General features: G+C 65.7%; 1 protein-coding gene across 1 annotated transcript; it reads left to right on the top strand.

Annotated features, from left to right (window-relative positions):
- The first annotated feature begins 673 nt into the window (after nt 1-673).
- Nucleotides 674-19452, top strand: FASN (fatty acid synthase). Its single transcript, XM_033438803.2, has 42 exons — nt 674-831; nt 2769-2906; nt 3698-3850; nt 5092-5265; nt 5481-5681; nt 5796-5918; nt 6003-6118; nt 6209-6343; nt 6997-7459; nt 7545-7732; nt 7821-8010; nt 8674-8768; nt 8901-9035; nt 9140-9343; nt 9462-9577; nt 9814-9986; nt 10060-10251; nt 10333-10413; nt 10529-10714; nt 10899-11078; nt 11155-11358; nt 11996-12300; nt 12580-12972; nt 13055-13219; nt 13316-13434; nt 13524-13678; nt 13833-14036; nt 14210-14360; nt 14447-14625; nt 14711-14830; nt 15027-15149; nt 15259-15482; nt 15561-15762; nt 15898-16049; nt 16162-16253; nt 16462-16613; nt 16707-16952; nt 17195-17383; nt 17664-17894; nt 18007-18227; nt 18315-18413; nt 18508-19452. The coding sequence occupies exons 2-42, from the start codon at nt 2780-2782 to the stop codon at nt 18895-18897; spliced, it is 7548 nt and encodes a 2515-aa protein (XP_033294694.1). The 5' UTR covers nt 674-831; nt 2769-2779; the 3' UTR covers nt 18898-19452.
- The last annotated feature ends 823 nt before the right edge of the window (nt 19453-20275 follow it).

Here is a 20275-nt window from a genome sequence, read left to right as displayed (position 1 = left end):
CCCCCGGTCCCCGCGCCCGCCTTGCGAATTTGGGAGGCGAGGCAGGGAGGACCAGCCGCGCTGCGTTGCGGTGACCGGCAGTAACCCCGCGCGGGGCGCCCTCGGCCGGGTCAACGACCGCGCTCGCCCGCTGCGGTCCGCGCAGCGCCGGCCCATCACCCTATCGCCTAGCAACGCCCACTCGCGCGCCGCCATTGGTCCAGCGCGCACGCCCCCGGCCCCCGATTGGCTGCGGCTGCAGAGCGAGCCACGCCCCGGGCCGGCTTCGCTCGTCCCGGACGCCGGCCCTTCAGTCCTTACGCCCGGGGGTTCGTCCGGCCCCCAGTGTGGCCCCAGTATAACCCCCAGAGTGACCCAAGCAAGCCCCGTCCCGTTTCCACTGCGCGCCGTGCACACGTGGCCCCCGAGGCCCCGTGGGTGGGGGCGGCCCCGGGAGGCGTGGGGCGCGGAAGGGAAGTCGTGGGGCGGGGGTGACGCTGCGCCCCGCCCCAGCGCCCCCCGAGTCCCGGGGCCCCCAGCCCGGCGCCCCCCTGGCGCGCCCCCGCGCAGAGTCCCGGCGTCCGGCGGCGGCGCGCGGCATCACCCCACTGGCGGCGGCGCGCCTGGTCCCGGGGCGCAGCCCTGACGCTCATTGGCCTGGGCGGCGCAGCCAAGCTGTCAGCCCATGTGGCGTGTCCGCGCGGGGACGGCAGCGGTTAAATAGCGCCGGCGCGGGCCTAGAGGGAGCCAGAGAGACGGAAGCGGCCCGGCCTCCCCTCCGCCGCGCGCTCCATCCTCGCTCTCCCTCGCCGCCCACGCCACCGCCCGCGCCCGCGCCCGCGCCCAGACCAGGTACGAGCGGCCAGGCCGGGCCGGGGTCGGGAGTTGGTTGTCGGGGGCCGGAGTCCTGGGGCCGGGCAGGGGCCGGGGCGGGGGTGGTGCGGTCAGGCTCGAGGGGGCGCCGCCGGCCCGCATCTTCCGGCCTTGGGCGCGCGTCGTCCGGCGCGCCAGTGGCGAGGGGTAGCCCCGCACAGCCTGCCCTGGTCTCGGGGTCCGAGCCCCCGGTATGGATGTTCGAGCCCCACGGGGCGCCCGAGGCCGGGCGGCGAAAGGCCCTCGCGGCATGCCCCAGGCCCGGCGGGGCAGGTGGGCGGATGGCGAGGGGCGGACGCCCAGGAGCGCCGCGAACAGCCATTTTGGTCTTGGGCTGGGCCGGGCGGCTGCGGACCCTCGAGGGCCTGTAGGAGCCCCCAGCCGCCCGGTGTGCGCCCAGCTCCGGCAGCCCACAAGGGCCTCGTTTCAGGCCGGGCCGCCAAGCCCCTCCATCCGCAGCGTCCCCCCACCTCCGGGTGCGGGATAGCAGAGTCTCAGCCGACCGGAGGGCCTAAGAAGAAGGGAGGGTGGTGGGTGGAGGAGGCGCGGGGCCGGATGAGGACGGCTTCCCCACCACGTGGGCTCCGTTTGGAGCCCCCGAAGTTCTGGGGGGAGAGCGGCTCCTGCCCCGTACAGCCTCGCGGCGGCGCATGCGAAACAGTGCGCTCTGCAGGGGTCTCCACCCCCTTGCCTAGTCCCGCCGGACTCCGCGTGAATAGCAAGTAGGGGGAGAACAGAGCGGGCGCTTTCTGGAGAAGCAGCCGCCCCGGGAGCTGGTGCCTCAGGGCCGGCAAAGGGCTCTTTATTTAGCGCTGGGGGAGGGGGCTCCCTCTCTGCCGGGACAGCAGGGTGATCAGGGCACCCAAGGAAGACGCTCTCTCCACTTGCTTGTGCTTTCCTTTGCTCAGAGAGACGCTGGAGGGCCGCTGGTTGGCGAGTCCAGCGGTCATTAGCGCCATGAGGCCCTGGAGCCTTGGTGGAAGTGTGCAGGATCAACCCTGGCCTTGCCCCCTTCCTCAAGGGCTGTACAGGAGCCCCCATCCTGGGCCCACAGCCTCAGGGTAGCCTAGGCTCCCTCGTTGGCGTCTTGGGAACCTGGGTCTGGGTGGCCAGGCAGGCTGCGTGGAGGTTGGCAAGCAGGACTCTGAGGCCTCAACCTGTGCAGGTGTGTGGGTCTGGGTAGCACTTGACCGGCACCTGACTAGGAGTAGTTCTCCAGGTTGGAGCTCGCTGGAGCAGCCATACAGGCTGGGTCTGTCCACTGTGGGGCAGGGACCAATTTTGCCCCAGAGCCCCCCAGGCCTTGGCACTCTCAGTGCCTGAGCCGTTGGGCCCAGCATGGAGGACAGCGTGGGGTGCTGAGTGCAGAGCCGGCCGGTCAGCAAGGGTGCGCTTTCTCACCCGCACGTTTGCCCTTTCTCCTTCGCCTGCTAAATTCCCTTGGCCAGCTCTTGATAGGCTGATGGCCAGGCAGCCCTTTCCTAGGAAGGGTTTGGGCCCTTCTCTGGGTTGGCCCTGCCTGCCTCCCACTGTGAGGCCCCCTCCTGGGACCACTGCAGCAGGACCGTTTGGGGGTCACCCCAGGCCAGGGCCAATGCCCAGAGAGCCCAACACTGCCAGTGAGAGGTGCAGGCAGGCTGGACCGGAGTGGACTTCCCGCCTCCCAACCACCGTACACATACTTCACCCAGGGCATCCATCCGGCTGGCGCACAGCACAGGAGCTGGCCGTGTGGATCTTTGTTGTGGGGCTTTCTGAGCTGCTGCCCTCAGACCCTTGGGTGGGCCAGATGGAGGAGGGGGGTCAGGGAGCCAGGGCTGGGGGAGCAGCAGCTGGGCCTCCAGTGAGGCTGCAGACTGGCAGTGTGGGTGCTATGGTTGACCAGTGTCCGGGCCCCCACACCACCCTCCCTGCAGAGAGAGCAGCCATGGAGGAGGTGGTGATCGCTGGCATGTCCGGGAAGCTGCCTGAGTCGGAGAACTTGGAGGAGTTCTGGGCCAATCTCATCGGCGGTGTGGACATGGTGACGGATGATGACAGGCGGTGGAAGGCAGGTAAGTGGGCCTGGGTTCTCCTCTCACTGCCGCTGGGTACACAGTCTCCAAGCTACCAGGACAGGCCTACTCTGGCCTGAGCTCCCGTCCCACCTGCAGAGCCAACGGTCACCCAAGGTGAGGCCATGCTGCAGGCTCTTCCTGCGAGATGGCGCCAGGAGAAGGCTCAGGGCGAAGGAGAAACTGGGGCCTCTGGCCAGTGGACTAGGGACTGAACTCCAGTCCGCAGGAGACTGAGGGCTGGCCCTGGGCGTGGTCTTTGCCCACTTCACAGATGAGCTGGGTAAGCTGCGAGGGGGCAGATCCAGAGCTAGGCCAGGTGGGTGAGCACCTTTGGCCCCACTGCCCACCACCTGGTCCCTGCAGAGCCTGGCCAGCCACTGCTGGCCCACATGTCCCAAACTGTCAGATAAGACACGAGGCTCTCCCAGGAAGCTGGTTGGACTCCCTCACGCCCAGTAGGTTCTTCAGCAGAGCGGCTCTTCCTGATCTACGGGATGTGAGTCAGTGTGGCGGAGCCTGGCCTGGCCTCAGCCTCTGGGGCCAGTGTCAGGCCAGGCAGGGCGTCTCCAGCCAGGACAGGACAGTGGTGGGCAGGAGGAGGGGGCCCTCCCCCCACCGTGCTGTGCTCTGGGACACCACCCGTGAGCCTCCCCCTAGGGCCCCCTCTCAGAAGTGGGCCCACCCATCCCGGGGAGCCTTGGCTCCCTGTTGCCACGGGGGCGCCACTCTCAGTCGCTCGGGGCCATGAGGTTCCGTGGCTGGCCCCTCCATCTGCGTGTGTTCCACAGGACTGTATGGCCTGCCCCGGCGGTTAGGCAAGCTGAAGGACCTGTCCCGGTTTGACGCCTCGTTCTTCGGGGTCCACCCCAAGCAGGCAAACACAATGGATCCCCAGCTGCGCTTGCTTCTGGAGGTCACCTATGAGGCCATTGTGGACGGAGGTGGGTCATCAGGAGGCTGACAGCCAACCTGGGACTTCTGGGGGCCCATCCCTGAGGTTCCTGCCGCTCCTCTTGAAAGCGTTCCTCCATTTTGCTTCTAAGAGCAACATGTGTTCGTGACAAGACATCCAAAACATAGGAGCTGTTGAGGGAGCGGAGTCCTGGGCCGGGGCCAGTGGGCTGGGGAGGCATGGGCCTTGGGCAGGTCACATTTCACAGCTGTACACCAGAGGTGTCCCAGGCACGTCCTGATGCCCCAGTTTCCTCACTCCCCATTGCACGGCTGATCTTGGGGGCGAGGGAGGGTGCCAGGCAGAGTAGGAGGCGAGACCTGGCCCCACGACTGTTACCCTCCACACTCTTCTCTGCCGGGTTGAGTCTGGCCTTGGACAAGTGCCTCGAGGCCAGCTGCCCCTTGTCCCAGGGCACAGACTTGTCCCAGGGACACCAGGGACGTAGAAGTCCTGCCAGGTGGGAGAGGGGAGGCTGACATGTGGGTGAGGCCCCTCAGTAGGTGAGCAGTGAGAGCTCAGCTCTGAGGGGGAACCTGGGGCCTGCCTGCTCCCACCTGTGGTTGACAGGGTGAGTATCCTGGCCTTGCAGTTTCTTGTCCTGCAGCAGATGCTAAGTAGTCTCTGGGGTTGACACTGAGCGTGATGGGGTTATGGACACATGCTGCCTGGGGTGGAGTGGAGGGGAGGTGAGAGGACCCTGGTAGGGGAAAGTGGAGACCTTTCCACTGCCCAGGCCCCACCCGGAGACCTTGGATGCGGCTCCCCAGGGGCCAGCCAGTGTCCCTCCCTCCTTCCCAAGCCTGGACACTCGGCTTTTGTCTCTCTCTGTCTTCTTATCTTGGCCCGCCCAGGGCAGGCCGCCCTCAGGGCTCACCAGACCCTGCCAGCAACACCAGGGGCCAGGGGAGTAGCCTAGGGACAATGCTGCCCTCTGTCCCCACCTCCGGCTGTCTCTGGCCGCTGCCTGACCCAGAGCCTGGAGCCCCACCTGGCACCCCGCCCGTGCCTGGGCCCTGGTTCCTTGTGACCTGGTTATCCGTTCTCAGCCCTACCTGGGCTGGCCGCCCCACTGTGGCTCTGCTCTCTCTTCCCTGGCCCACCTCGTCCCTTCCAGAGCCAGGCTGAGATGGAGCCTCCTCTCACCCAAGCCAGGGAGGCTGAGAGGCGAGAGCTGGGTGGTGGGCTGGGCATGTCACAGCAGCTAGGGCTGACCTCTGTCTCCTACAGGCATCAACCCAGCTTCCCTTCGTGGGACGAACACCGGTGTCTGGGTGGGTGTGAGCAGCTCTGAGGCCTCAGAGGCTCTGAGTCGAGACCCTGAGACCCTCATGGGCTACAGTATGGTGGGCTGCCAGCGCGCCATGATGGCCAACCGCCTCTCCTTCTTCTTCGACTTCAAAGGTGGGTGCACACACAGCTCCTCTGGGCCTCGGACTGGGGCAGGGTGGGGCCGGACGGCAGCTGAGACCCTTCCAGACTCTGACCTCCCCCCTCCGAGGAGGGCCTGCAGGGGTGAGGTCCTGGTATCATAGGCTCCACATGGAGGGCACCTGCTAAAGCTGCCAGGGCCCCAAGGTTGGGGGAGTCCCACAGCTGCATTGTGCCCTTGCCTGCAGGGCCCAGCGTTGCCCTGGACACAGCCTGCTCCTCCAGCCTGCTGGCCCTGCAGAGCGCCTACCAGGCCATCCGCAGTGGGGAGTGCCCCGCGGCCGTTGTGGGTGGCATCAACATCCTGCTGAAGCCCAACACCTCGGTGCAGTTCATGAAGTTGGGCATGCTCAGCCCTGAGGGCTCCTGCAAGTCCTTCGATGCAGCAGGTGAGGGCGGAGGGCGTGGGAGCACAGGATAGCACCCCCCGCCCCCGTTTCACCCTACACCAGCCCCTGAGCTCTGCCCTGAGCTCCTAGGCCTGAGGTGCCCTCTGCCCCCAGGGGACGGCTACTGCCGTGCAGAGGCTGTGGTGGCCGTCTTGCTGACCAAGAAGTCCCTGGCCCGACGGGTGTATGCCACCATCCTCAATGCCGGCACCAACACTGATGGCTTCAAAGAGCAAGGTGGGAGCATCCCGGGCAGGGTGAGGGTGGGGCTGCAGGCGGTTAGGTGATTGGTGGTGTGCTGAGGCCTGGCCCCGCCCACAGGCGTCACCTTCCCCTCTGGAGAGGTGCAGGAGCAGCTCATCCGCTCCCTGTACGAGTCGGCTGGGCTGACCCCCGAGTCCCTGGAGTATATCGAAGCCCATGGCACTGGCACCAAGGTGAGAGCCCTGCCTGGCCGTGTGCACACCCCACACCCCATGCCAGAGAGGTGCCGGGGTGGAGTCCTGACCTCCCTGAGTCCCCCACAGGTGGGCGACCCCCAGGAGCTGAATAGCATCATGCGGGCCCTGTGTGCCACCCGCCAGGACCCCCTGCTGATCGGGTCCACCAAGTCAAACATGGGGCACGCGGAGCCCGCCTCCGGGCTCGCAGCACTGATCAAGGTAGGCGGGCGGTCTGGGGCCATCCTGCCCCTGCCTCCTCAGCTTCCTGCTGCCCGGTCGGGGGAGGATCCCCACAGGCTGTGCTGTGGGGTGTGGGCCACTGAGACCCAGACAGCAGGGTGCCAGCATGTAGCCATTCCCTGCCCTAGTCCACTGGGCCAGACATCTTGCCCGGTACTGCTCCACAAGAGACCAAGCCAGAGGGTGGAAGCAGCGGGGCGGCCCCACCTGTCCAGGGCTGCCCTTCCCCGTGGCCTGCTGACCAGTTGGTAGCCCAGAGCATCCAGGTCAGCACTGCTCAGGCTCCCTGGTGCTCTGGGCTTCCTGGGCCACTGTAGCCACCCGTCTGCAGCTCTTAGATTGGGACCTGGGGTGGAGTCTGGCTGAGGGACCTTTGTGTCTAGCCCCATGGCCATTAGTCCGGAGGTGGCAGGGACCCTAGATGAGGCCCAAGGCCGAGAGGGGAAGGGGCCTGCGGCTCGGTCACCAGACCACTGCACTGGGGCTGGGCAAGGTTGGGGGGGAAGGAAGTCTGTTGCAGCGGGCAGGTGGCCTCAGAGTGTCCTCAGGAAGGGAAGTACCTGAAGCCCACCCTGACCAGCAGGGCAGGGATCCCGGGGCTGGCCACCCCACTGACCATTAGGCACCCATAGGTGCTGCTGTCCCTGGAACACGGGGTCTGGGCCCCCAACCTGCACTTCCACAGCCCGAACCCCGAGATCCCAGCGCTGCAAGACGGGCGGCTGCAGGTAGTGGACCGGCCTTTGCCCGTTCTCGGGGGCAATGTGGGCATCAACTCCTTCGGCTTTGGCGGCTCCAACGTGCATGTCATCCTCCGGCCCAACGCCCAGCCGCCCCCGCCTCCTGCCCCACACTCTGCCCTGCCCCGTCTGCTGCGGGCCAGCGGGCGCACCCTTGAGGCGGTGCAGGGCCTGCTGGAGCAGGGCCTCCGGCACAGCCATGACCTGGCTTTCGTGAGCATGCTCAACGACATCGCGGCCGCCCCCACGGCCACCATGCCCTTCCGTGGCTACGCTGTGCTGGGCGGCCAGGGCGGCAACCAGGAGGTGCACCAGGTGCCGGCTGGCAAGCGCCCACTCTGGTTCATCTGCTCCGGTGAGCCCCCGGCTCCCCAGGGTGTCCCCGAGGGCAGTGGGGGCAGGGCCGCGCAGCCCTGCCCTGACGCCTCTCGCTGGGACAGGGATGGGCGCACAGTGGCGCGGCATGGGGCTGAGCCTCATGCGCCTGGGCAGCTTCCGCGATTCCATCCTGCGCTCAGACGAGGCCGTGAAGCCTTTGGGACTGCAGGTGTCGGACCTGTTGCTGAGCACAGATGAGGCCACCTTTGATGACACCGTCCAGTCCTTCGTGAGCCTCACTGCCATCCAGGTGCACCCCCGGGGTCTGGGGTGAGCGGGCCGGCAGGGCGGTCAGCCTGGCGTCCCCGGGACTGGCGTGACGCACCCTGTTCCCCCAGATTGCCCTCATAGACCTGCTGACCTCCATGGGCCTGCGGCCTGACGGCATCATCGGGCACTCCCTGGGTGAGGTGGCCTGCGGCTACGCTGACGGCTGCCTCTCTCAGGAGGAGGCTGTCCTCGCTGCCTACTGGAGGGCCCAGTGCATCAAGGAGGCCAACATCCCGCCTGGGGCCATGGCAGCTGTGGGTAGGTGTTGCCCTGCGCTCTGCCATCCCACTCCACCCATGGGCCTGAGGGTCTCCGTGGGAGGGGATGTCTACGCTGGCACCTTCGACATTGGTGCTGGGCAGAGGCAGGGTTCTGGGGTGACTCGCCGGCCGCCGTCCTCCTCACTTCAGGGTGAGAGCGACCCTGACAGCCTGCTCCAGTGTGCCCTGTATGGCCTCCCTGAGCCTGCTGGCCTTGGTGCTCAGCACACTTGCCCATGGGCATCAGGAGAGGCCAGCATGGTTTTCCCATGAGCCTGAGCTAACTGGGGGCTGCAGGGGAAGGAGTGGGCGTGTTCGCACTTCGGGCAGGCAGGGCTGGGGACGGAAGGACACCCGAGAAAACCTGAGGGACTGGCAGGAGAGTGAGGCCAAGGTCCTCTGTGGTTGGTCAGACGTAGGAGCCTTTGGCCTCAATACTGAGCCGAAACTGGCTCCCGCCTCTGGGGTAGCATTAACGACACCTCTGCCTGAAATCAGACACGGCAGGGGTGAAAGTGCCTCGTAAGGGTACCGCTCTGCAGCTGTCATCACGGCCTCTGTCGTTAGAGCCACCCCGGCAACGTCTTCCTCTCCCTGGGGAGGGGCCGAGTGAGGGTGCCGGCTCCCTGTGGCCACCTTCTGAGGCTGTCTCTGTCCCCAGGCTTGTCCTGGGAAGAGTGTAAGCGGCGCTGCCCCCCTGGTATCGTGCCTGCCTGCCACAACTCCAAGGACTCTGTGACCATCTCCGGACCTCAGGTGGGCCCTGGGAGGCGAGGCCTCATCCCCAAGTCCCTTCCTATCCCTCAGGGTGAGCTCTGCATGGGGAGCGGGGCACAGGCCTAGGACTGCTCGTCCAGCGCCCCTGCGCCCTCCCCGCCCCCACCCCAGGCCGCAATGTCCGAGTTCGTGCAGCAGCTGAAGCAGGAGGGTGTGTTTGCCAAGGAGGTGCGGACGGGTGGCATAGCGTTCCACTCCTACTTCATGGACTCCATCGCCCCTGCGCTGCTGCAGGCACTCAAGAAGGTGGGTTGCTGCCCCATGGGCTGCCTGGCGGGGGCCTCCCGGAGGACAGGCGGGCAGGCGGCCCCAAGCTCCTTCACGCCGACCCAGCCTGACCGTGTGTGCAGGTGATCCGGGAGCCACGGCCCCGCTCCGCGTACTGGCTCAGCACCTCCATCCCCGAGGCCCAGTGGCAGGGCCACCTGGCCCGCACATTCTCAGCTGAGTACAACGTTAACAACCTGGTGAGCCCTGTGCTGTTCCAGGAGGCACTGAGGCACGTGCCCGAGCACGCCGTGGTGCTGGAGATCGCCCCCCATGCCCTGCTGCAGGTGCGTGCTGGGGGGGCAGGATGGTCAGGTCCGGGAGGGATGGCGGTCGGGCTCCGTGTGGCCTTGTGGGGTTGGGTGGGAGCTAGTCGGGGAGGCCCAGCCTGTCTCTGCCTCTCAGGCCATCCTGAAGAGAGGCCTCAAGTCCAGCTGCACCGTCATCCCGCTGATGAAGAAGGACCACAGGGACAACCTGGAGTTCTTCCTCGGCAACGTGGGCAGGCTCCACCTGATGGGGTGCGTCCCCTCGCCCTGCTTGACCCTGGGAGCCCCTCAGCCATAGGCTGGCCTTGAGATCGTCCCCAGGAAGCGGGGCTGTGGGTGCTGGGCCACCGTCACACCCTCACTGCAGCCCCCACCCCACCCCGTCTCGGTCATCCCTGGGGCCTTAGGGGAGAACGGTTGGCAGTACCCACCCCAGGGTGGTCCTGGGGTCAAATGTGCTGCTCACATCTCCCCTCTCCACCCTCCAGCATTGACATCAACCCCAACGGTCTGTTCCCACCCGTGGAGTTCCCGGCCCCCCGGGGGACCCCCCTCATTTCCCCGCACATCAGGTGGGACCACAGCCAGACTTGGGATGTGCCCGCCATGGAGGACTTCCCCAGCGGCTCGAGCTGCTCCTCTGCCACTGTCTATAAGATCGGTGAGTGAGGTGTGGGCAGGCGGGGGGCGGCTCCTTCCTCCCGCTCGCTGGCACTAAGGCCCATGCCCCACAGATGCCAGCCCTGAGACCCCTGACCACTACCTGTTGGATCACTGCATCGACGGCCGCGTAATTTTCCCCGCCACTGGCTACCTATTCCTGGTCTGGAAGACGCTGGCACGAGCCCTGGACCAAAACATGGAGCAGGTGCCTGTGGTGTTCGAGGACGTGACACTACACCAGGCCACCATCCTGCCCAAGACAGGTGAGGCCGGCGGCTCGGGATGCGGGGCGGGAGTGCCGCCTGCTGACCTCTGCTGCTGACCTCTGACCCTGCTGCCTGCAGGGACCATGCCCCTGGAAGTGCGGCTTCTGGAGGCTTCGTGCACCTTCGAGGTGTCTGAGAACGGCAACCTGATCGTGAGCGGTGAGCGGGGGCACCCGCCCAGGCTGCAGAGTCCCTGGTGGGGGTCTCTGGGTGGACCCTGGCTGCCAGCTCAGCCCGGCCTTGCCCTCAGGCCCTCTGCCACCCCCGCCCACAGGGCAGATACACCAGTGGAAGGACCCCGATCCCAGGCTCTTTGACAACCAGTATGGCACGGGCCCCACACCTGTAGACCCCAGTGCTGCGTTCCACCTGAGCCAGAGCGACGTGTACAAGGAGCTGCGGCTGCGGGGCTACAACTACGGCCCCCACTTCCAGGGCATCCTCGAGGCCAACCTCGAAGGTGGGTGCAAGGGGGCCCCACTTTATACTCAGGAACATGCTTTGGGGCTAACTCCTGCTGCCCGGCGTTAGATGCCCAAGCTGGGTGAAGGGAGGGCAGTTGTGGGTGTGAGGGGGCCGCATGGAGGAGAGGGCCCACTGGGGGAGAGACCCAACCTGGCCGACTGATGGTCCCTCCACCCCAGGTAACACAGGCCGGCTGCTGTGGAAAGACAACTGGGTGACCTTCCTGGACACCATGCTGCAGATGTCCCTCCTGGTCCCGGGCCACCGCAACCTGTGCCTGCCCACACGCATCACCGCCATCCACATCGACCCCACCACCCACCGGCAGAAGTTGTACGCGCTGCAAGGCGAGACACAAGGTAGCCCCGCCCTGGCCCCGCACACTTGTGTCCCTGCGCCAGGTGCTGCCCGCACTTACCCAGCATGTCCCCGCAGTGGCCGACGTGGTGGTGAACAGGTATCTGAACAGCATCGTGGCCGGCAGCGTCCACATCTCGCGGCTCCACGCCTCGGTGGCCCCTCGGCGGCAGCAGGAGCAGCTGGCACCCGTCCTGGAGAAGTTCTGCTTCACGCCGCATGTGGAGAGCGGGTGCCTGGCTGGGAGCCTGGCCCTGCAGGAGGAGCTGCAGCTGTGCAGGGGTGAGGCCTGCGCCCACCCCCTTCATCCCGGGGTCCAGCTCCCAGTTCCTGTGCCCAGTCTGGCAAAGGGGAGCTCATCACCTCCCCTCATCGCCCCGTCACAGCCCCTCCTTCATGTGGAGCCCAAATCTGCCTTCCCCTCGTGACTGCCCCCAGGCCTGGCTCCCCCCACCCAGAGCTGATGTCTTCAGAGGAGGCCTAGCACACACAGGTGACAGATTTGTCCCCTTCTGTCTATGCCCCTAGCCAGGCATATAGGCGTAATGCCATGAGACAGCTCCCTACACAGGGCTCACACCCAACCTGATGGGTGGGGAGAGCTGGGGAGGGGCAGCAGGGCCATCAAGGCACTGAACCCACCCTCTGGAGAATCCACCCTCTGTAGGGCTCACACCTGGGTGGGAGGCAGAGCAGCCCTTCACCCGCCCAGTGGTCCAGATGGTTGATGCCAGTTTCTAGCCCTGGAGGACTGGACTGCCCACTCCGTCCTTCTATTTGCTGTCATTGGGCAGAGCCGGGCGGTGGGTCCTGCTTACCTCTGAGTCCCTGCTCCAGGCAGACACCAGTTGCTGGGGGACCTTCAGGAACCCCAGCCCAGCTGAGGCTCTTCCCTAGCACCCATCTCTCTCCTCCCCAGGGCTGGCACAGGCACTGCAGACGAAGGTGGCCCAGCAGGGGTTGAAGATGGTGGTGCCCGGGCTGGACAGTGCCCAGGCTCCCCGGGAGGCCCCGCAGCAGGGCCTGCCTCGGCTGCTGGCCGCTGCCTGCCAACTGCAACTCAATGGGAACCTACAGCAGGAACTGGGCCAGGTCCTGGCCCAGGAGAGGCCCCTGCTGTGTGACGACCCCCTGCTCAGCGGCCTCCTCGACTCCCCAGCACTGAAGGCGTGCGTGGACACCGCCCTGGAGAACACGGCCAGCCTCAGAATGAAGGTGGTGGAGGTGGGTGCTGGGCGCAGAGGCAAGCACTGTGGACCCAGACGCAGGCAGCCCCGAACACCAGGAGGGCCGGGGCCCCTCTGAAGCGAGGCCGCCCGCACACTGAAGGGGAAGGGGCACAGAGAAGGGGCTGGAGGTGGGCTCTGCGGGTGCTGTGGACAGGGCAGCGCTGGCCCGTGGCCTCAGCGGAGTTGGTGGGTGGGCCTTTCTGGGAGACACCCAGCTGAGGGGGTGGGTGCGCCTGCCCCGCGGCAGCTGATCCAAGGAGCTCTTCCACCCCAGGTGCTGGCTGGTGACGGCCGACTCTATTCCCGCATCCCGGCGCTGCTTAACACCCAGCCCCTGATGCAGCTGGACTACATAGCCACTGACCGCCACCCCCAGGCCCTGGAGGCTGCCCAAGCCAAGCTGCAGCAGCTCGACCTGACCCAAGGCCAGTGGGACCCTGTGGACCCGGCCCCCAGCAGCCTGAGCAGGGCTGACCTCCTGGTGTGCAACTGTGCCCTGGCCACCCTTGGTGACCCGGCCACGGCCGTTGGCAACATGGCGGCTACCCTGAAGGAGGGAGGCTTCCTGCTGCTGCACACGCTGCTCGGAGGTTACTCCCTGGGGGAGACTGTCGCCTTTCTCACCTGCTCTGAGTCACATCAAGGGGGGCAGCACCTCCTGAGCCAGGTGCGGGGCGGGGCCGGGATGGGGAGGGGCCGGGATGGGGAGGGGCCAGGAGGCTGCCGAGCACTGACCCCCCAACGCACAGGACGAGTGGGAGAGCCTATTTACCGGGGCATCCCTGCACCTGGTGGCCCTGAAGAGGTCCTTCTACGGCTCTGTGCTCTTCCTGTGCCGCCGGCCAGCCCCGCAGGATAGCCCAGTCTTCCTGTCCGTGGAGGACGCCAGCTTCAGATGGGTCGACTCACTGAAGGTCAGTCCCTCCCAGCCCTGGCCAGGCCTGGCTAATGCAGCTCCAACGCTGGGGCCTGGGGAGCCCCCAGAAGCCAACCCCTCCCTCGTTCTACAGAACATCCTGGCTGACTCCTCGTCCCGGCCCGTGTGGCTCATGGCCGTCGGCTGCACCACCTCAGGTGTCGTGGGCATGGTGAACTGTCTCCGAAAAGAGCCCGGCGGGCACCGGATTCGGTGAGATGCCCACTGAGCTGCATGCCCCTTGCTCCTCCCCTCCAACCCCCCCCCCCCCAGCTTCCCCTCACCTGTCTGGCTGCCCATAGGTGCGTCCTGGTGTCCAACCTCAGTAGCACGTCCCCCACCCCTGAGATGGACCCAAACTCCTTGGAGCTGCAGAAGGTGCTACAGGGGGACCTGGTGATGAACGTCTACCGGGACGGGGCCTGGGGGGCGTTCCGCCACTTCCCACTGGAAAAGGGTGAGCGCCCAATGTGCCACCCTGCCCCCCCAGTCTCCTCACCTCGCAGCTGGGTGGGCTGAGAAGGAGAGGGCAGGGGGACCCTGGCTGGAAGCCCTGCCCAGCCCAGGGCTGCGTGTGACCCTGTGGCAGCTCCACTTTCTGTCACCCACAGACCGGCCAGAGGAGCAGACAGAGCATGCCTTCATAAACATCCTCACCCGAGGGGACCTCTCCTCCATCCGCTGGGTCTGCTCTCCTCTGCGCCACGCCCAGCCCACTGGCCCTGGAGTCCAGCTCTGCACCATCTATTATGCCTCCCTCAACTTCCGAGACATCATGCTGGCCACGGGCAAGCTGTCCCCTGACGCCATCCCAGGTACAGGCAGCACACGGTGGGGGGACCAGAACAAAGACCCTTGGGGCCAGGACCTGGGAAGAGGGGGGTCCTCACCCCACAATGCTCAGGAACCTGGGAGGCTCCTCGAGCCCAAGCTCACACACTGGGGTCCTCCTGGGGAGGTAAGGGGCTCACCCACCATCTGCCCCCAGGAAAATGGGTCGCTCGAGACTGCATGCTGGGCATGGAGTTCTCCGGCCGAGATGCCAGAGGCAAGCGTGTGATGGGGCTGGTGCCCGCCGAAGGCCTGGCCACCTCCATTCTGGTGTCTCAAGACTTCCTGTGGGACGTGCCTTCCAACTGGTGAGTCGGTCAGGGCTGTGACCTGGGGCCCAACATGGATGTGGCCAGGGATCAGGCCAGAGCTGACCCCTGCGCTGTGCCCATAGGACCCTGGAAGAGGCAGCTTCAGTGCCCGTCGTCTATGCCACAGCCTATTACGCGTTGGTAGTACGCGGACGCATGCAGCCTGGGGAGACAGTGCTCATCCACTCGGGCTCGGGCGGTGTGGGTCAGGCCGCCATCGCCATCGCTCTCAGCCTGGGCTGCTGTGTCTTCACCACTGTGGGTAAGCCTACAGCCCTTCCCAGAGCCCAGGACTGCCCCTCCAACGCCTGAAGCCCAGACTTACCAGCAGCGTCTCTCCCCACCAGGGTCAGCTGAAAAGCGGGCATACCTCCAGGCCAGGTTCCCACAGCTCAACGAAGCCAGCTTTGCCAACTCCCGGGACACGTCCTTCGAGCAGCACGTGCTTTGGCACACGGCCGGGAAGGGTGAGTGGCTCCCATCACTAGCCAACCGCCATCCACCCATATTCTCAGCCCCCTCTTTCTCCCATCCCCCCCTCTCCGGCCAAGCTGGAGGAGACACTGGCCCAGGCGGGGACAGGGTCTGGCCTTCTGGACTTGTGCCACGTTGGCTGGGCAGTGGTCTTGACTGTGAGGACCCCTCTTGCCCCCCCACCCCAAGGTGTTGACCTCGTCCTGAATTCCCTGGCGGAAGAGAAGCTGCAGGCCAGCGTGCGGTGCCTGGCCCAGCATGGTCGATTCCTGGAAATTGGCAAATTTGATCTTTCCAACAACCATCCCCTGGGTGAGGCTGGGCAGCAGGCCGGGTGGGCAGGGGGCTGTTGGGCAGGGCAGGGGTCCACAGGGTGGGCTGTCAGCTGAGTAGTGAGGCCGCCACCTGCCCACCTGTCCAGGCATGGCCATCTTCCTGAAGAACGTGACTTTCCACGGGATCCTGCTGGATGCAATCTTTGATGACGACAGCGCCACCTGGCAGGAGGTGTCGGCGCTGCTGCAGGCGGGCATCCGGGACGGTGTGGTGCAGCCCCTCAAGTGCACCGTGTTCCCCAAGACCCAGGTGGAGGACGCCTTCCGCTACATGGCCCAGGGCAAACACATCGGCAAAGTGGTCCTCCAGGTGAGTAGGGCACCCCAGGCACCCCCAGCTCCGGCCCCTGCCGGCAGTGTGTGAACAGCGGTGCTACCTGGGCTGCAGGTACGCGAGGAAGAGCAGGAGGCAGTGCTGCAAGGGACCAAGCCCACCCTGACGGCGGCCTTGTCCAAGACCTACTGCCCAGCCCACAAGACCTACATCATCACAGGGGGCCTGGGTGGCTTCGGCCTAGAGCTGTCCCAGTGGCTCATGCTGCGAGGGGCCCAGAAGCTGGTGCTGACCTCCCGCTCCGGGATCCGCACAGGTGACCGGCCCCAGGGAGCACGAGGGTGGGGCGGTGGGAGAGGCCTCAGTCAGCTCCCCGTCCTGCTGCCCTCCGGGCGCCTGGGCCTAGGGCCAGAGCCCTGATTTGCCCATCCCCACCATCTGTGTCCCGCAGGCTACCAGGCCAGGCAGGTCCGTGAGTGGAGACGCCAGGGTGTGCAGGTCCTGGTGTCCACCAGCAACGCCAGCTCGCTGGATGGTGCCCGGAGCCTCATCACTGAGGCCACCCAGCTTGGGCCTGTAGGCGGCGTCTTCAACTTGGCCATGGTGAGGACGGCTCTAAAGGGGCTGCAGCCAGCTGCCCAGGGAAGCCCCCCGCCCCAAGCAAGCCCTCCGAAGCCCTGGGGCAAAGGCAGGTGCTAAGATCCCCTCACCCCAGGTCCTGAGAGACGCCATGCTGGAGAACCAGACCCCTGAGTTCTTCCAGGACGTCAACAAACCCAAGTACAATGGCACCCTGAACTTGGACAGGTGGGCTCCTCCCTTCTCTCTCTCCTTCTCCCAGCCCTCCCCCGCACAACCCTCACACTGCTGTCCAGAGACCAGGCCACAGGCCTCTGCCGGGGTCTGAACCAAGGGTCCGGGACAGTGGAGGCGGTTTGGCAGGCGAGCCAGGGATCCTGGGCATGTCGGCCGGTGGGCTGGGGAGGCCGGCTGGGGGTGACTCAAGAACCCACAGGGTGACCCGGGAGGCATGCCCCGAGCTGGACTACTTCGTGGTCTTCTCCTCGGTGAGCTGCGGGCGTGGCAACGCCAGCCAGACCAACTACGGGTTCGCCAACTCCGCCATGGAGCGCATATGTGAGAAGCGCCGGCATGACGGCCTCCCAGGTGGGTCCGCCCGCCCCTCCTCCTCCACTCCTGCGGTGCCACCCTCACTTGTGCCCCTTCTCACCCCGGCCCCCCACCCTCCCTCACCCGCAGGCCTCGCCGTGCAGTGGGGTGCAATTGGCGATGTGGGCGTCGTGCTGGAGACCATGGGTACCAACGACATAGTCATTGGCGGGACACTGCCCCAACGCATCATCTCCTGCATGGAGGTGCTGGACCTCTTCCTGAACCAGCCCCACCCCGTCCTGAGCAGCTTTGTGCTGGCGGAGAAGAAGGCCGCAGCCCATGGTGACGGCAGCAGCCAGCAGGACCTGGTGAAGGCTGTGGCTCACATCCTGGGTGAGGGAGCACCCTGCACCCCCCAACTGGCAGACACTCAGCTCCCCTGAGTCTGGTCTCCCTGGCTGCAGAAGGGGGCATGCCGGCTTGCTCATGGAGGGAGAGACACAGGTGGTCTGTGCAGAGCTGGGTGGGTGCTGTGTGCCATGACCCTAGTGATGATGGTTTGGGAAGACCCAGCCATCAGGGCACAGTACCCACCAAGGCCCATCCCCCATTGCCAACTGAGCGCCTCTCCCCAGGCATCCGTGACTTGGCCACTGTCAACTTGGACAGCTCACTGGCAGACCTGGGCCTAGACTCACTCATGGCCGTGGAGGTGCGCCAGACGCTGGAGCGAGAGCATGACCGGGTGCTGTCCATGCGGGAAATCCAGCAGCTCACGCTCCGGAAGCTGCAGGAACTTTCCTCGCAGGCTGGCACAGCTGATGGTAGGTGTGGGGGGGGGGTATCCCCGAAACAGCACAGGTCCTCTCAGTGCTGCTGGCCTGTGAGCAGCCTGGACCCACCCGCCCCCACCCAGGTCAGGGCTCATCCATCTGGCCCCATCCTGAGAGCCCTCAGTGGGAGCCCAGTGCCCCCATCCACCTCCTACCCTAGCCACCAGCAGCCCCAGTCAGGTGTGTGCGTGTATATGTGTGCATGCTGGGGGACTGTAGCAGGGGACCCCATGTGGCCCCGGCCCTCCCTGGCATCTGCCCCTCTTCACAGAGCTGGTGGCCCCCACACCCAAGGAGGACAGCCCTGCCCGGCAGCAGGCCCAGCTGAACCTGAGCACCCTGCTGGTGAACCCTGAGGGCCCGACCTTGGCTCCACTCAACTCTGTGCAGAGCTCCGAGCGGCCCCTATTCCTGGTGCACCCCATCGAGGGCTCCATCACGGTGTTCCACAGCCTGGCTGCCAAGCTCAGCATTCCCACCTACGGCCTGCAGTGCACGGGAGGTGTGTCAGGGTCCTGCGGGGCTGTCCCCACAGCGGGCCTCCTCCGTCCCCCAGTGGGTTGGGGGTGACGTGCACGTCCAGACAAGGGCTAAGCCTCACGCTGTCCCTGCAGCTGCGCCCCTGGACAGCATCCAGAGCCTGGCCGCCTACTACATCGAGTGCATCAGGCAGGTGCAGCCAGAGGGGCCCTACCGCATCGCTGGCTACTCCTATGGGGCCTGCGTGGCCTTTGAGATGTGCTCACAGCTGCAGGCACAGCAGAGCGCCGGCCCCACGAACAATAGCCTCTTCCTGTTCGATGGCTCGCACACCTACGTGTTGGCCTACACGCAGGTGAGGACGGCAACGGCGCCCCTGGGGCCGGGTCTGGAGTCCCAGCCCCTTGTGCCGCCACTGCAGCAGCCCCTCCTCCCTTTGCAGAGCTACCGTGCCAAGATGACCCCTGGCTGCGAGGCCGAGGCCGAGGCCGAGGCCATGTGCTTCTTCGTACAGCAGTTCACTGACGCGGAGCACGGCAGGGTGAGTCTGCAGATACCGCGCGGCCAGAGGCCTCCCGACACCCCTGCCCCCATTCACGTGCCTGGCGCCACTCATCGTCCTGTCTGTCCTCCAGGTGCTGGAGGCGCTACTGCCCCTCGAGGGCCTGGAGGAGCGCGTGGCAGCCGCCGTGGAGCTGATCGCACAGAGCCATGCGGGCCTGGACCGCCATGCCGTCCGCTTCGCGGCGCGCTCCTTCTACCAGAAGCTGCGGGCGGCCGAGAAGTACACGCCGCAGGCCACCTACCATGGCAACGTGACACTGCTGCGCGCCAAGACAGGCGGCACCTACGGCGAGGACCTGGGCGCCGACTACAACCTGTCCCAGGTGTGCGACGGCAAGGTGTCCGTGCACGTCATCGAGGGTGACCACCGCACGCTGCTGGAGGGCAGCGGGCTGGAATCCATCCTCAGCATCATCCACAGCTCCCTGGCCGAGCCCCGGGTCAGCGTGCGGGAGGGCTAGGCCGGAGGCTCCTGCATGCGGGGCCCACCCTGCCGGCCCCGCACCCCACGTGCAGCCACCAGTAGAACCAGCGCCCTCCCCGCTCCCACCCCCATCCCGGCTGCCCCGGGCGCGGGGCTGGGACCCGCGCCGCCAACTCGGAGACCTGCCTGGTCTGTGAAGAGTCGGCCGAGCCGCCAGCCAGGCCAAGCTTCCTGAATCGCGCAGGCTCTGCCACGCGGGTCCATTTGTCGTTTCTCCGTTTGGATTCTCCTATTTATTGGGTCGCCAGGGAGACGCCGGTTGGTCCACCTGTGAGGCCGGCGCACGGTAGCCAGGCCGGGGCCCCATGATGCCGGCAGTGGAGCGGAGCAGCCCCGGGCACTGGGCACCCACCCTGTTCGTCTGTGTTCATTTTTCAAGAAACAACATTCAAACTGCTGCTTGGATTTTGAAATTTACTGTAATTGTCTGTGTAAAGAACCATGTCTGGATACTGTTTCATTTTTACACCAACCTGGTAGAAATGTTGTCTTCTCTGGAGCCTCCCCACGATTAAACCGCACGTGCGCTCTGGCCTCTGGGCATCCTTTCTTCCTGACCAGCCCTGTGAGCCTGCGCTGTCCTGGCCAAGTCCTGGTGGCCCGGAAGGGACCACCCTCTGCTCCCTGCTGGAGGGAGGGGGCAACGCCTGGCTCCTGAAAGCAGGCTGGACACCTTGAGGCAGGGGCCCCTCTATCAGGGAAGCTTGACCAGGAGGAGACAGGTATGCCGTCTTATGATCCACTGGCATAATCGTGGGGTACCCCCTAGGGTACCCTTGCCAGATTTCCTTATCCCTCAGGGAAACCTCAGGTTTTCTCTCCTGGCCTCAACTGAGTGGAGGATGCCCACCCACATTATTGAGAGTAAACTTTTATTTGAAGTCACCTGATCGTAGACGTGAAGCACACGGACCAAATACCTTCACAGCAACACCTAGGTGAGCGTGTGCTTAACTGGCCTAGTCCAGCGGAAGACTGAGCACACAGGTTTAGGCAGAAGGAATGAAGGCTGCATGGAAGGAAGTAGTGGGGCAGGGAGGCCCCTGAGCATCTGAACCTCGCCAAGCCAAGGGATGAGGTGGACGCACTGGGCTGGAAGCTTCTGGGCCAACAGCAGAGGTGAGATGGAGCAGGGAGAGAGGTGGGCCCTGCACTGGGCCAGGACTGAATCTGGGGCCGGGGGAGCAGGCCCACTGCTAGACTTCTAGAAGGATGTGTTGAACCCAGAACATCCGGGGGCCGTTATATGTTCCTCAGAAAGTTCAACGTAGAATTACCATGTGAGCCAGTAATTCCACTCCTAGGTATAACTCAAAAGAATTGGAAACGGACTCAGATACTCGTACGCCAATGCT

The sequence above is a fragment of the Orcinus orca genome, chromosome 19, assembly GCF_937001465.1.
Source record: "Orcinus orca chromosome 19, mOrcOrc1.1, whole genome shotgun sequence".
In the NCBI taxonomy this organism is placed as follows: domain Eukaryota; kingdom Metazoa; phylum Chordata; class Mammalia; order Artiodactyla; family Delphinidae; genus Orcinus; species Orcinus orca.
The sequence above is the reverse complement of the archived record's forward strand: the minus strand, read 5'-3'. Positions and strand labels throughout refer to the sequence as shown.